Source organism: Stegastes partitus, unplaced genomic scaffold (assembly GCF_000690725.1).
Source record: "Stegastes partitus isolate 25-593 unplaced genomic scaffold, Stegastes_partitus-1.0.2 Scaffold307, whole genome shotgun sequence".
Lineage (NCBI taxonomy): Eukaryota > Metazoa > Chordata > Actinopteri > Pomacentridae > Stegastes > Stegastes partitus.
The window spans coordinates 425,727-442,859 of NW_007578038.1; the positions used below are offsets into that span (position 1 = coordinate 425,727).

General features: G+C 40.4%; 1 protein-coding gene across 6 annotated transcripts in view; it reads left to right on the forward strand.

The window, feature by feature from the left end:
- The window catches only part of nlgn2a (neuroligin 2a), a 199,706-nt gene that overhangs the window by 109,300 nt on the left and 73,273 nt on the right, over window positions 1–17,133 (forward strand). The window contains exon 2 of one of the 6 annotated variants that reach the window (XM_008283340.1): window positions 5,766–5,774. The exons of 2 other annotated variants lie outside the window; for them this stretch is intronic. In XM_008283340.1, coding sequence (XP_008281562.1) covers window positions 5,766–5,774 — 9 coding nt within the window. Of the gene's footprint in view, window positions 1–3,915; window positions 3,935–5,765; window positions 5,775–13,100; window positions 13,145–16,972; window positions 17,013–17,133 lie in introns of all 6 variants that reach the window. 3 more of the 6 variants (XM_008283342.1, XM_008283343.1, XM_008283344.1) reach the window with 3 other exon arrangements.

Below are 17,133 nucleotides of genomic sequence, written 5' to 3' on the forward strand. Positions count from 1 at the left end.
AACCCCACTCACCACCTAAAAAAAAAGTTAGGGAACAAAACAGGGTTTAAAGGAGAGAGTGAAAGAGGGACCGTGAACAATGGCGGCCATTTTCTTCTACAGGGGGAGAGAGCTTTCTTTGATCTTGTGTCTTTTCTTGTGATAAATCTGTGTCTGTGATGCCTTTTGTTTTTTGTTTTTGTACTCTTTTTAAAAGGAAAAAGAAAGAAAAAAAAACAATAAGCAAACATGAACTCTTGCTGATTTGTCCTTTTTGCTCTTGCTTCTTTTCTTTTTTTGATATTCTTTTTTTTTCGGTTTTTGCCAGTAATCTTTTTTGAATTTTCTCTTTTCTCTTTTTCCCCCCTTTTTTTCTTAACCCTAGGTCCGCTCACAAAAAAACATGATGAATCTTCAATGAACAAGCCTCGAGACGAAGGTATTTTTGTTGCATGTTTTTCCTTTTTTCTTGTTTTGAAGTCTTTTTGGGGGATGTGTACACATATAGCAGAGGAAAACACTCGCACACACACAAGTCAGAACATCCTTTAGGTGGATATGAGATGCATACCGATGTGTTGGTGAAAGTGTCTGTGCTGACCGCTGCAATTAAAAAGGTGTCTTTCCTGTTGCAAACCATTGGCCTCATGTAACCTTGGAAGATCATAACGCCTGGCTAATGGAACCAGATCCCCATTATAAAGCCATCCACAGTGTTTTTCAAAGGTCTTTATCTCGCTCTCAAATGATAGAGAGCCTTGGACACCATCATCACAACTGTGCCCTTGAAAAATACATTGGCCAACTAACAGCATTGTCCCAGAAACCAAATTGTTGTCAGGATTCCGAGCAACAAAGCACCTATTGAGACCGCCTTCCACAATGAGGTGCATTATTATTGCGGCTCAACCTCCAGCTCAAGGATGAAATTGCTATTGAATAAGGAACTACACAAATATTAAGCTAGCCCTATTCCAAGTCAATGATGATAACATCAAATCAAGTAAGAGTGGGGGAAGAAGAAGAAGGGGGAAAAAAAGAAAAAATCGGGGACATCCAAGGACGCTTGTGCCCCGCTTTGGAAGATTTAGGTCTAATCGGCTGCTGGAATAAGGACACAAAACTCACAGCCTTGCTTTTAATTTATCTCCTACCTGCAGCACTTACACTGTGGAGGTGATTATATCTGCACTTTCATCTACCCCCCCCCCCTTCCTCCCTCCACCCCTCTCTTCTTTCTTTGTTCTTTTGGACTTGTTTCTTGGAGAAAAAAAAAAAAAGATGACTGATGATATTTTGATACATATTTCTCTTTATGCTATTTTGAGGGGTTGTGCGGGTGAATCTTTTTCTTGCTCCACCATGCTCTTTGATTTGGGGTATTTTTTGAAGTCGGGAGTCGGAGGAAGTTTGACACAAGAGGATTTTCTTGGTGATCAAACGCGCCTGGCACAGACACAACTTTTTGAGCTACCGCAGTCAGCAAAGCAGTTTGAAACAGCCGAGCCCAGTCAAGACGCTTCCCTCCTCCTCCTCCTCTAAATATGTCTTTCATCCCTCATCACAATGTACAATTAACCTCATCCGATTTGGGAACTTCTAATCCCATTACCCTAATTCAGCCACGCTATCCTAAACATGACTTTTTTTCCACAGGTGCAATGGGAAAACCGTGGACTTGATGTCTGTACATGGAAATACAGATGTAAATGGAGCTAATGGTCTTTGCAAAAAGCTCTGCTGAAGACTAACACCAGTATCGACCCATTGGTTATACTGGCAACCAGCTCTAGAGTCAGGATTTTAGAAATACTGTCTTTTTGACTCCTAAAAGATCCTAAAAAATCCGCTATCAGCCCGTAAAACCATTTTGATAATTTCGTTTTCTCCTTTTCTTCAACTGTATATTTTCTGAAATTACATCCCTACGCGATGATCTAAACGCAGTTTCAAAGCCTTCTCTAACCTCTAGGGATATAATTCTAGTTGCATCCCTCAATTAAATTTTAATATCTTTTCCAATATTTTGCCAAAAAAAATGAAATTTAAAGTCAATTTTGAAGCTCCTCTGCACTCGAAAACATGTTTTTCTTATTGTACCCTCGCGTGGATGCTTGACCTTCACCAAGCGTATGTGCAGAGTTTCAAACTAGATGAGTGTTTTTGGATACTGAAGGGAAAAACCTTAAAAAAGTTCATACTAGATGACTACACAAGACGTTTTGATGCCAGTCATGGTCTAGTATGCGGCGTACTTGTTACCTGCAATCGACATAGTCAAGCAGAAAACATCTTTTATCGAGTAGTTAAATATTTTAAAATGGTAATATTAGATTCTCCTTTTTTCAGTAAGTAAAAAGAAGCAGATATCGTTAAAAACAGCTTGTTTTTTTAACTTGTTAACATGTCCGTGTGGTGTTTTTACATGCTGGAAGACATCATGAGTGAAATAAGGAGTCGACACCACCTTGAAGCTGCAGCGCGGAAATGTTTCAGAAACACGACTTCATATGTAACAAACATAAGATGCTGTCAGCTTGCAGGGTCACGCTTTCTGTATCATTATTCTTCAGGGTCAGTTTCAGGCTAAGTTGCTGCAATGTGACAACTGTCCATTGCATAGCATAGAGTAGTTTTACAACGTTTGAATAGAGTTGTAGGTGAGCTGGTGTGCTCCAGCTGCAGCGAGTAGATGGGAGAGAAAGAGGCGAGAACTTAGTAGCAGAAGCAACAGTGTCGAGTTGAATTTAAACCATTTAAAGGCAGGAAAAACTTATTTTCTTCCAGCAAAATAATCAAAAAATGAGATTTCAGGGGTTTAAATGAAGACATGTGCTTTAACATTATTATTAGAAGCAGTAGTCGTAGTTGTCGTTGCAATATTCTTATATGTATTAAAACACAAGGAGATATTTCTAAAAAATACCAGAATCAGTGTTAAAACCCTACCAACTGTGAATTACAAACTGGTCCTCCGGTTGTTAATAATCCCAGTTTTCGTGAAGGTCAGGAGCCGACCGTCCTCATTGGTCTCCTCCGCCCCACTACGAGTCGCCACATGGTAAAACCCCATTGTTATAGTCAAGCAGTCAACAGAACATTACTTGTAACATCTGAAAACTGATAGAAAGCAGATTGTCTTCCCCCCAAATAGTAACTTATTTGGCTGGCCGAAATAGCGCATTATTAGTCCGGGAACAAAGCAAAGTGAAAGTGGGCAGCTTCTGCCCGATAACAGCTGCGCAATCAGTTCATGCGTTTTGTCCACCATTTTGTCCTCATTCTTTCAGCGGCGTATCAACAGCCTTTTCAAATTGGCATGCTTTGAAGCAGCATATTCTAGGGCATGCAGAAACATATTTATACGCCATTCTATTCAAGTAGTAATAATAATAAAAACAACAACAAAAAAACATACATACTGTAAGAAGCATCCTCAACCCGTCTAGGTGGCTTCATTCAGCAGCCTTCTGCATCAGGTGTGAGAAAGCAAAAGGCTTTTGGGCCGCAGTGCTGCTCAGGATTGATGTTCAGAAAGATTGATAGAGCTTACAGCACAGCCCTGCGCATGAGTGTGTGGTGTGTGTGTGTGTGGAGAGAGAGGAGGGGGATTACAAACCAGAGCGAGATTGAGCTAAATCAAGAAATAGACAGAGATAGTGTGTTACTGTGCCGTCCTGTGTGTCAGCTCTGATCAGAGACAAACCAGAGCCACCTGAGCCCCCAAACCTGGAACATATTTCTGCCAGGAACAATGTCACCTCTCTCTGACACGCTCTCACACACACACACACTCACAGTGCAAACAAACAAGACCACACAGTGCAAACATGGGCACACCTTTAAAAGGAAATATTCCAACAAAAACCAGATTTACAGACACAGATGAAGGACAGTTGCATAACGAATTGCATCACATTAATCAGCGCGGCGCAGAAATAAGCGACCGAAACTCGTTTGATATTTAATAGTCAGGATAGAAGAGAAGCTGTTTGGTAAACAGTGCATGAAGCTACTTAAGGTTACCACATACATACATTAATGTTCGTAATAAACTATACGTTATCTTTCATTGTTTTTTTGTTTAATAATGAATCAATAAAAGCTGTAAAGGACCATAAAAATAGATGGAATCACTACCAGCACAATGGTGCAGAAGCATAAATTACAAATTTATCTCATTTGTAAAAAAGGAAAAATACCTGTTCTCTGATGGATTAAAGAAGACCTTCCTTATGAATAGTGATGCTACAGACCGTCAAAATAGGTATTAAATCACAGTAAAGTAGCGTTATTAATCAAACCAAGGTCTAAATTTACCTTAACGATTCTATTAGCCAGCATTTCTGATCATAATTGTGCTATTTTCCCAGATTTCACGGTTTATACAGTCGCTTGATTTTTTAGTTACTGCATGCACGGCTCTATTATTGGACAGAAATTCAATTATTCGGAATGAATTTCAACCTTAAGTCGAGTAGTGCAACTTCGAATTTAAAAACCTTCTTATATGTAAAGAAACAATAGAAAGGTTGACAATGATGGAATAATAGAATCTGTTATGAGCCTGAATTATTTAAACCTGAATTAAATGATATTTGTGGCTACTTAGGGACAATAAAAAAGCTGTACACACAAAAATGACACATCTTATTGAGTTCAGGCAAAAAATTGTCATTAATTTGTCTCTGGTCACCTGATTAGCTTAGCTTCAATATTCACCTTCCTGTAGCTGTGGCTCTTTAGCTGCTAAATGCATCAGCTGGTTGAATGTAGCTGAGTTGTGCTTTAGAAAATGCAAACAATGAGCTAAAAGAGGCTAAAATGCTCTGTAGATATCAGGGTGATTCTTATCTATTGGTTGTCATCAGAAACCCCTTTCCCATCATGCACCATCACGTGAGCTATTATTAATATAGACTAGTGCAGCTTTAAAGCTTTGTTTACATGACAGCTTGCATTTTTTTTATGGTTTCAATTTTCAAACTTTACATTTAGGAATATATTTCAAATGTACGTAGCCCAACAGAAAAGAGCTTTAATTAAAACAGGTGGAGACAAAACATTAATAATGCAGCTAAACGTTGCTTACTGACCCCAAACTCGACCCTTAATTTAAAACCAGTGCACTGTTTATAGTCGTTATATATCAGGAAACCTCCTAGAGATCAAGATATCTCTTCCTGGAGAGGCCGAGGATGTGTAGGAGGGTTTGAGTTTAGCAAACTAACCCTGGTTTAACCTTGAATTAACCCTGGATTCTCAGAGCTATGACGTCGACTCACTTCAAACCAGGACGGTGACTCACGCCGCTCCAGAGCAGGTTACGATCGAGATGAACACATATTAACGCGCTGCCTACCAACCAGTCGATTCTCTTAGAAAACTGTATCTCAATCCCCGTGGAGCTCGGCGTGCGGATCGTACCACTAGATAGAAACTGCCCACGCGTTTTCCTCTGGCCTTGCTTCACAGCGCAGGCGGATAATAAGGAAAATACACGTACATACAAACAGCAGACGTATGAGAGCACACGCAGCATATCAGATGGCTGAATATATTACTAACTTAGCACTAGCTTTGTTAGCATCTCTGATTAAAAGCTTAAAACGATGTGTGGTCAGATATGTTCTCTGTCAGTGATGCTACACAGCCTAGGGGTCAATTCTATATTACTGTTATTCCATTTAGATTATATATATATTAAATGCTATATATTATTCATAGCGTTTTTATTGTAATACGCACACAGGACAACGCTGCAGAACAACACAGATTTTTACAAGAAACACAAGGTTCAATCCCAGTAATTATTAGATTTTATTTCAATTCTTTCTAATATATTATTCATGTTATTTTTATTGTAATGTACACACGGGACGGTTAGAGAATATTCAATAATATTAACGTCTCCAGCATCTGCACCAAAGCAGCCGTCTCACAACAATACTGTGCAAGGAGGAGAAAAGAAGGTGTCGATACACAACTATTTATTAACCCAAAATATTCTGTACAGTGACACATTTTCTAGCCTGGACGCTCTATAATATATAATATGAACAGATCACAATAAAACAGCGACGACCAGCGTTTTAAGCCTCGATTTTTTAAAAACAGAATACTTACCACCCACTTTGCACGCTTTGAAATTAATACTTCCCGAGCCCCAAACGCTTGTAAAAGTTTATCTGTAAAATTTATTGTCCCCGCTGACCAGCCGTATGCTCAAAGCACAACAACGGCTCCGCATTAGGCTTTTGATAAACAACCTGCAACGGCGGAAAGTTGTTCTCCCGCTCGCTGGATGAGTGAGCACGGTTTACTCAATCAGCTCTTAATTTATGCCTCCTAATTGAATACGTTGCATCCAGTAATAGCTGGAAACGGCTGACGTGTCAACACGGCAGGAAAAGCCCGCTTTGGACTGGTTGAGATCTTAGTTTCGCGCGATTCTTGCTAATTTAATGAGACAGAAGGGTGTAAAAGAGGTGCATCGGTTCGAGCGATGGCGGCACCGGGGGCCTCTGTGTTTGTTAAGTTAGAAGAAAGATGTCAGAGAGCGCGCTGGGCTTTATCATAGCAGCACAGAAGACATTCATGATGCTCTCTCTCCCAGACGGCAATATACTAGATGGTGTGAGGGAATAATAAGAGTTTGTCGTGGTGAGACAGATACAAGCTTTTGTCTCCACTCTGTTTTTGTCGGCATCAAAGTGTTTTTCTCAATTTCCTCCTCTTTTGGCCTGTTACTCCCCTCCTCCTCCTCCTCCTCCTCCCCTCTCTGTCTCTCTGTATTATGTGGTGTTTCCACTCTGGTTATAACTCTGCTAACAGACGCTGGCCTGTGGGCAATGCAGCATCGCTCCATATCGCCGTCTCTGTTCGTACTCTCACGTTCACTCCAAAACACTCCCCCCTCCACCACTACTATTACAGTACTCGCTCACAGTTTTTTAGAAAACAGCGCCATGCGAGGACAGAGACTTGGCACGTTTCATCTTTTTCATATAATTAGGAGCATCCAGGGGGGATGCTCTCCTGCTAAATCTCTCCATTTCCTGTCGGATTTTCACCACGGACACAGTGTAATATTCAGCGTACTGTACAATACACATTCTTGTTGCCAAATCTCCAAATTGTGAAACACAAAAGGACAAGGAGGCCGCGAGCAATCAGCAACGGAAAAATACGCAGGCCGGCCTCCATTATATTATTTATTTCACCATTTTACATCCTTATGTGCCGAGTACAAATTACTTTATAAGAGGATTTTGAATGGAATGAGGTGGCACAGGGACAAGACTGAGCACGACTGTATATTGAAAAATGATGAAAGGAGAATGGAGGTTAAAAAAAAAAAGCAGGAAGCATGAGCAGAACTGAACAGAACACTAAGTGAAAATGCAAAATGAAAGAGCTAAACAGGACGGACCGGCGCAGAGAAAACATCACACGGCGGCGTGTCAAAGGATAAAATAGCAAGAGTATAAAAGAGCGGCGGCACAGAAGCGAATAGAATCTTGCGCTGGAAAGGATCAACAGCACTGTCAAACTAACTTTATTTTAACATTACTACAGAGACTCAATCTCTTGTCTCTTTCTATCACTCCGTCTCTCGGTGGGCCTGTCGGTTATTTGCTGCCGAAGCTCCTCGCCTCGCCGTTAACTCGATGCTCGGCCCACGTCGTGTCAAGGTTGTGTCAATATCGTGTCGAATACACCTACTCCATCGCACGCTGACAGATAGTATTTTATTGAGCTTGAAACCCCTTTGACGAGACAAAGAAAGTGAAGAGGAGGGAGGAAGAGGCTGAGATAAAAAGGATCGGAAGGTAGCGGGAGATGGAGCGGGACAGGCGAGGAAAAGAAGGGAAGAAACCGGAGGAAGGAGAGCGCTGGTTGGCGCCGTGTGGCCTGTCAGCTAGCTTAGTGCTTGAGAAAAGAGCTTTTTTTCCCCCTCCCGTCTTTCTTTTTTTGTTTTGCACTTGGCTGGGTTTATTGCCATGTGTAATGGCTATATGGGACTGAGGGATGCAACAGTGAAGGCTGGCTCAGCTCCTCTTCCACTCCTGGACCTCGGTGAATACCCCGATGCTGGCTTTGAGCAAGCCAAGAGCTATTGTGGGTCTATTTAATCCAAATCAATAAACTTTAAAGTGCTCACTGAAACAAATGAAGTTTGGAATCGTCAAATTGCATTGCAGAGAGGACCTCCCAGCAGGCACGGAGAGTAATATTAGTGAAGCATTGCAGAATTATACAGTAGGTTTTGGTTGGTACAGGGTTTCCAGAGAATGATAGAAGCGAGGGAGCGTCTCATTAAATCGGAGCAGAAACTGTGTGCTGCGAGTGTATTTTAGCAACAAAAGATGCTGCACTAACAGTAGATAATCCATGACGGCGAGCCTCTTCTGTCACTACTGGAGGTGTCTGGCTACTGTTTACGCTCCCGTCATGCTGTATCGGAACTATGGATTCCCAGATTGCAGGGAGGCTGTTAGAGCTGACGGATGAAGAGGTGATGGTACATGATGGCGCAAGAGCATGACACCGATATTGACGCATGCCAAGCATCCGTAGTCGCTTCTTTAAAAAACCCCTCCGGTGTAAATCAACAACAACAACGTGACAAATGGCAAATCTATGCCGTGGAGTCACATAATCATTGCGGAAAAGATCAGCGTATGTTTAAACTTATTTTCAAGACCCCCTTCTGTCAAGTTCAGTTTTTTTTTAAACCTGGTTAATCATAAGAAAGATAAGCAGTCAATACCATGACTCAGCACTTTCCTTTCATGAGAATGCAGCCGACTGTTGACAGCCTCCCAAACACAGATTCAGATTCCAGGGTTTCATATGTAGCAAACCTAAATAACCGCTCCTGTCAAAATGTAGACTAAGATGTTCTGTATGTACATTTAGGGGGAAATTACTCATGTAATACAACTTGTTATTGGGTTTTGTGCAGTTGTTTGACAGTGTTTTAGCAGAGTTAGAGGTGAGCTGGTGTGCTTCAGCTGCAGCGAATGGGGAAAAGAGGAGCTGCCTTTACATTTAAGCCATTTTAAAGATATGACAGGATTATTTTAATGGAAAAAAAAACATGCTTTGATAAATTAGTTTGTATGGGTTGAATTAATGACCTTCTTTCTTCACATGCTGTCCTCTTAAAACTTGAAGAGGTATTTCGCAATTTACTTTATGTGGAAGTAACCATATGCATTATTTTCACTCGAATAGCACCAACGCAAAGCTTTGTTTAAATAACCTTTTTGCACTTATCCTTTATTCTTCAAAGCCTCCATGTAACCCATCAGATGGGACTGTAGGAGGGACGTTGCTTGACTCCACAGCGTGGCTACAAACACAGACTGCATCTGAGCCAAAGTAGCACATTTTAAAATCAGTTTATTTTAATGCGAATCATTTTAAAGAGTAACAATGCAGATAATCAAGAAAAATGCCGAATACAGGATCCAACGCCTGCAATTAGGACCAAACGCTTTGATGAAATTACCTACAGAATCCTAAAGCGAGTGATTTATTCAAAGGTTCTGTCTTAATATATTTCATTCTTTTAACCAACTCTCAGAGCAACTAAAGCAGTTTTTATGGTTATAATCATTCAATCACAATATATGGTTAGGGTTCAGGCAAGATTATGGTTTAATATTGAAAAGGAAACTGACAGGACATATTTTCCTTTTCAGTATTTTACACAAAATCTCAACTTCCTTTGCACTTTTCTGGAAAGTAGCACTTCTTTGACCTGAAAATTTGACGGTATTTAAATGTATTTAGTATGTTATTGTATTTGTTTCACCTTTCTGGTGGTAATAATAAGATTCGATGTTAATATAGTGGATATACAGGCAGAAGTAGCATCTAAAAGTGTCTGCTGTGTTCACTACACAAAAAAATCTAACGTCACGCATCATTTCATGCAAGTATGGTGTCCTATTCTGAGGATGGTATGTAAATAGTGTAGCTGGTGAAAGTATTCTTGGCAGGTCCATGTATTTACTAGTTTAGTCCAAGGGAAGCCAAAAATGTACAAATTTGGATTCTGCATCGTCACATGAGACAGCGGTGATCAAGTGGGACTGCAGCAGGAAAACTTCCAACCACGATCCTAAACATCAAGATAGTGATTATTCACCAGCCTTCTTTCTGGTTTCGGCTACAAGGGAGATGTGAGCGCGACGAAATCTGTGCTGGAAAACCAATCAGAGCAGAAGGTCTGACAGCTCTGGAGCAGAAGTAGAATTTGCTGTTCCACCATCAGATCAACTGTCAGCACAGACAAGAAGAGATAAGTGGCTGCTGATAATCCATACTCCCACCGGGGTGGCATGGAGCACCAGCATGAATGTAAAACTGTGTCGGCTGCACTCGCGCTCGCACAAACAACACAGACAAACACGCCCCGTGGTGACACCCGATCCCAGAGATCACAGGTCGAACAGCAGGAAACACACACACTAACACACACACACACGCTGCACTGATATAAACAGCAGGAAAGATGACTCATTTCTCTCACACACACATCCGGTTCTGCCGATGCACGTTGAGCAAAGTTGCGAAGTTCCGAAAGTTCCACTCAATTTGACTAGCCGCCACTGTTTTCAGGGTTTGTTGTCTTTTTCGCACTTTGTACTCGCTGTTGTTTGTGTCTTTTCACCTGGATTGTATTGTAACTGTCGGAGGAGCATTCCAATTAAGGAGGTATTGTTATGTATGAGATGGAGAGCGGTGGGTAGTGACAGAGCTGACAGCATTACTTAATGGGAACGCTGGTGTCTGAGCGGAGACGACAGCGGAGACTCTCTACACCCAATTTATTGTTTCTCTGCTCCTCCTGCTGGAACTCGCAAATAGAACAAGAATACATTACACCCACAAGGTAATATACTCTGCAGTTTTGTATACAAAATGTGCAGAGAAAAAAAAAGCGACTCTGCCTTTTGTGTGGCTCATGTGACCTCCTGTTGTTCGATTAAAAACTGTCCCCTGAACTTGTAAACAATGACTTAAAGCTGGAGTCAGCGTTTTGAACACAACGCACTTTTTTTTGGTCAAGTTCACAAATGTCTGGCGCTGGCTCTGTCAATGGGGATCAAAGTGCACATGTTAATTATCTAAATATGCTAACTAGCTAATTTTCTCCCAAATCAGCAATTCTACCTTTAACATAAAAAAAAAATACTGAAAATAAATTAAGTCACAAACATGCAGATGTGTTAAATAACTGATCAAAACTACACTGGTAATCAATTCATGCATTCATGAGTTATTTTTTTTTAAGCAAAAATGATGAGTTGGCATTACTGATTACATTAAAAATCACTTCAGCCTTTGCATTTTTGTTAGAGATGCACGATATATCGGTGACCACATCAGTATCGGCCGATGTTAGGGTTTTTTCCCCCCCGATATATCGGTGTTGGTTCGATGAACAAATTTAGCCGATGTAAAAAAACAAAAACAATGATTGTCTACCATTAGCGCCTTCATCTCTACATTTGATATTGCTGCTATTTCACAGATGTTTTTACTTAAATGGTTCTGGACTTGAATGTTAAATATGTTTAAATAATATATATACTTTTGTAATAAAGAAGACTATGCGGTCTAATTTGGTATGGGCTTCTTTAAATACTTTCCACTTTCTCACAGTGCTTACTTATACTCATTTTGTGGTGTTAACGAAAATTGAATATGGACATCGGTAATATCAGTTATCTGAAATATCAGAAATCTTTATATCGGTATCGACCGATATTAGTGGTTTTTTCCGATATATCGGTATCAGTCCAATAAACAAATGTAGCCGATGTGAAAAAACAATGATTGTCTGACATTAACGCCTTCGTCTCTACATTTGATATTGCTGCTATTTCACAGATGTTTTTACTTAAATAGTCCTGGACTTGAACGTTAAATATGTTTAAATATGTTTTAATTTTGTAATAAAGAAGACTATGTGGTCTAATTTGGTATGGGCTTCTTTAAATAGTTTCCACGTTCTCACAGTGCTTACTTATACTCATTTTGTGGTGTTAACGAAAATTGAATATCGACATCAGTAATATAGGTTATCAGCGATATCAGAAATCTTAATATCGGCCAGAAATTTTAATATCGTGCATCACTAATTTTTGTGCTTTGTTTTATTATAACTATAATCTGACGATTACAGAAATTCCAAAATAGTCATTTTTTCATGGAAATTATCATGAAAATCTTCCTTCTAGTTTGCTATTTTACAAAGAAAATGATTTGATTATCATATAATCCATAATGAAAAATAATTGTTAGCTGCAGACCTCCATGTATTTACTTAAATATCAGTATAATCAAAACTTAAATGAAATTAGCTCATGCAAATCCTCACTACGATGTTAAAATGATGCTACAGATATGCAGTCAGACATCTTAAAAAATGTCCAGTTTGATGCACACAAGTGAAAAAGTTAATATAATGAAAAACAGAGTTGCTCAGCAAGTGAACATTTGTAGTTGTGTAACACTGACTGACAGAATGGTTGAACAGAAATGGTGTGTTTTGAACATAAAGTGTTTTTTCATGGTGTCATGGGCCATCAGGTTTGCAGCTATTTTGTACTTTACATATTTCTGCAGCCACAGGGCCTCTTTGTACATGCGCTGGTATAAATGCAAGACATATATTTGCATATTTTAAGAGTTGTTTTCAAAAGCACAAGTGAGAAAGTAAACAGATATAGATTTCTACAATTCAAATATGCTTGTGTTTTGCGCGTGTATAACATTTTTTTGTGGAAGTGTCAGTGTTGAAATGTATTTAAGTGTGGGTGCAATATGCTTGGTTGTGTGTTTGTTTGTCTGTAAAGACTTAAACAGACACATCTCTATAGGGGGGGTGGGGGATGGACAGCCAACCCCTGGATCTCAGTCAATGAGGCTTCACAGCAATACACACTCACATTCATTCACTCCCAATTAGACCACAGACACCCTGCGAAACCAGGGCAGGAACGGAAGCCCCAGTAATGGCAAGATCGTTATAAGAGGGAGAAAAGTGGCGAAGGCAGAGAAACTGAAGGAGGTGGACTGAGGATAATGAGAGGTTACATGAGGACAGACGAGGAGGGAGATGAGGAGGAGGAGCATTGGGGGACTGGTTGATTACATTTTATGTAATGTATGTGCAAATATGAAGCAAGGAATTGCATTTGCATCTATATAGACCTACGCTTGCTTGAGAGCCCTCTGGTGAAATTTATTCTTACGCTACACAAAAAGAATTTTAATGCACTTTATTCGTGTTGGAAGTAGAACCAGGTCATTGTTTCTGTATATTGTACCAGTTGCCTCACTTCTTACTCAAAACAGCTTCTAATGCTGAACTCAAGCTCTGACCTTATTAAGTTTCTGTGCATCTGACTTTTATTAAATTGTTCTCACTGTAGAATAGTTTTTCTTCATGTTCTTGTGTGGAAAATATTGTGGGAACTGTTTGTTCACACAACCGAAGGCCAGACTTTGGATCATTTTTAAGCAACGAGGCTTAAGACTAGTTTCAAAGAAATCAATACGGTAAAAGACGAGGCAGGTGGATGGTATTTCTTCAGTAATGTTTCAACGTAGCATAACAAGCAAGCATCCTTCAAACAATAAGGAGATGGGATGGTTTGGAGCAATGTGGAGTCCGAATAGATGTTAAGAAATAACGAGTCTGGTGAGTGTTCCTAAGTAATTAGTTGTGTGGGAAGTCTGTAAAAGTGTTTACTATGTTTTTAACATAATATTTTAGCCACAAGCAAAATACAGTAAATGTTTTGCTGTTTGCTGCAAGAGTGAACACAAGAATCTACATGCACTCCCAGTATCTAAAATCCAGTTCATACATGTACATTTTTGTTACTGATGGCAATATCACCACAACAATAGTAATTAAATTCTTAGTTTTAGCATGTTGTGCAGCTAATCGGGCTAATGTTACAATTCGCGTTGATCACCTAGCTCAGAATCAGACTGTAACGCTGAGACAAGACAGCAGTTTGAAGCGAATACAGAAAGAACTGCATGGTGTTTTCATGCCCAGTGCAACCTAAATTCAGCTGGTATTCCATCTGCTTGCTTCTCTCCTGCTCTCTGTGCTCACATATACTGTAATTTAATACAACCATGTTGGCAATAAAGTTGTTTTCATTTGCACATTTTTTCCATTTCAGTCATAAGACAACTAAAAGAGTCTTAAGCCGTGAGTGAAATGCAGCCATTTAGGACTACATGGTAACCAGCAGTAGCTCCAGAGACATTTACAAACTGCTGAACTACTGATTTTGTCTAACAGACTCACTGTACATATAAGTTAAAAACAACTGCTGTGTAGGGATTTATGCGACATTTCCACCCTGGTCTCGCCCACTCATTCACATTGCTGTCATCTATTTGGCCTCGTGCTGTCAATCACATGCACATAGAGAGTCTTCTTCCTGAAGGGGAGAGCAGCTCAGATGTATTTAACGCTACAGAAACAGTCCACTTAGAACCAGGTTATACAGTCATGGTAAAATAAACCGTCTTTGCGGACACATCTCTGACAAATGTGAGGTTTTCACTCATTTGCTAACAAGGGCCATAATATGGGACCTTTGAGAAATAAAGGTGTCAGATAGTATTTAAGAAATAAGGCGTTAAATGAAAGGATTACGATGTACACAATAAGGAGTTAGGAGTGTCTCGAAGCCAAAGGGAGTCAAGAGAGACCTTAAGGAATAAGGAGCAAGAGCAGTTTTTAAGCAATAAGGACTTAGGGAAGTCCTGAAGCAATAAGGAGTCAGGTTAGTGTCTTGATGTAATAAATGGTTCGGGTAGTCTTTAAGGAACGAGGGCTTATAGGACAGTCTTTAAACATTAAGGAGGTTGGGTAGATTTTGAGCATTAAGGAGGATAGTCTTTAACCGACAGGGGATTGGGGCAGTTTGATGCAACAAGGAGTAAGGGGAGTTTTTAAGCAATAAGGATTTAGGAGAAAAGAAAAGGTATAAGGATTGTCTCAATAGGAAGGTAGGATAGTTTGAAGCAACAAGGAGCGAGGTTGCCGTTTAAGGAGACTGCGTAGCCTTCAAGGATAGATTTGAGATATGTTTAGGAAGTTAGCGGTATTAAGCAGTAATGTGTAAGGACAGTGTTAGGAACCAGGGGATAGTGTCTGAGCGCTTTGAAGTGGAGAGCAATAAGGAGATTCATTTTAAGGCAGGTTTTGATTTTTTGTGTTGATATTTATTCGAGCAAATGCGCGGTTTCGCTCTGTGTGTTTTCGTGGCACTTCAAACAAGCCTCTGTTATCTGGCAACATGCAAAAAAAAAACCTGCAGTCAAGACGTAAGAAAAAAATGTTTTTGTTAGCAGGCGAGCATAAAGAGCGCGGTGATAAAGGAAAAAAAAAAAAAATGGGGGGGTAATGAAAAGAAAACAAGGAAGGAGAGGAAGAGGGGTCAATGCAAGTCCAAAAGGCTTAAGGCTGAAAGAAAAGGATGTGGAGAATGGAAGAGAAGAGGACTGTTATGAGGGAGCCAGCATTGGGAATACAAGAACAATGCCCGTGTTTGTGTCGTCTTTGTCGCTCTGGCATTTCGGAGGACAGAAGGGCTGCGCGAGTGTGTGTGTGCCTATGTGTGTGTGTGTGTGTGTTTATTCGCTTCCCCATCCACTCAATTTGTGGAATTGATCCGCTCCCTAATAGTGAGCAAAACAAAAAAGTCAGTCTAATCCAGCCACTATTTATAACACAGATGGGAGAGAGAGAGAGAGAGAGATATAATTCAACAGCACAAGTACTACAAAAGCCCATGACAGAAAGATGAGGAAAAGATAGAGGAAGACAAATGAGGAGAGACGAAGAAAGCAACAAGGAAGACTACTCAGTGCAATTGGAATAAAAACAAGAAATCTTGTTGGCTGGTGGCCGAGGTATGAGAGCTGGCCGGCTATAGATTAAGACAGAGAGACGAGGAGGGGGGAAGATAAAAAAAGAAAATCAGAGAAGCGACAAGTGGTGGAAATGAGAGAGGCCAGCGTAGCCACGACTAGAGGGCAAGTATGAGGAGATAGATTGACCAACAGGAGGCTGAAACAGCAATACATGGACGAGTAAATTAGAGAGTGTGTTTTTTTGGAGATGTTATTGAGCCTAATAAGAGCATGTTGTTGTAAGACAGGCCAGGGCGGCTATTCTTATTCCCAGCGGTCCTACTCATCTTTTCTCTCTTGCTCGCTCTGCTCCTTTTTTTCTTAACTTCGCCCACACTTAATCTGCTGAGGGAACCATTGATGTCTGATTTGGGGAAGGGAAAAGCTCAAAATACAAAGCAGCGAAAAGGGAGAAGATGCTCGGCAACAATCCTCGACCACTTTCTCCGGGTTATTGATCTGGCCTTATGATGTTGCGGATCACGCGTTACGACGTCTGCGATAATTGCGCGGAGTCGGATAAGAACCGCGGGGCAGAAGTTTTTTTATTATTTATTTTTTTTGCGGGGCGGGTGCTGTGTGGAGTTTGTTGGTCTGATCTTTGGAAGCATATTGAGCTGTGAGGTGGGTGTTTGCTCGCTGTCGCAGGCGGTGAAGTCGGTGTAGACGGAGTACAAACAATACAGCAGCTCGGATCATCCAAACTTCATGCTGGTCCCCACAGCCCCAGTGTTATAAGCTCAGGCAGACAGAGAGAACAGAGGCAAGCAGGGGCAGCACTCGGTCGGTGTGTTATCTCAGTCTGTGCACAGAACAATGGGGAAGTGCTGCTTTTTTTTTTTTTCTTCTAATCTTTCTGGAACGGTTAGTGCCATCAACCAAATCAAATCTAACTCGGTGTAAAACATCCACCAATTAGCTGTAGAGTAAACGCACGTCTATATACGCTGCTCACATTCAACTGATGTGTCAAAATATGTGTGTTGATACAGCAGACTTAAAAAAATGTATTCATCTTTTTCGAAGGCAGTGTTACTCTTTCTCACATAATGATCCACACTTTGATCAGGGCGTTAAAAGGCTCTGCCGAACTGTCAAATAGCCACATTTCAGTGAAATAAATGCTCGGGATCCTTCGCATTTGCTTCTTTTATTCGAAGGTTTTTACTAAAAAAAAACATGACCACTTGA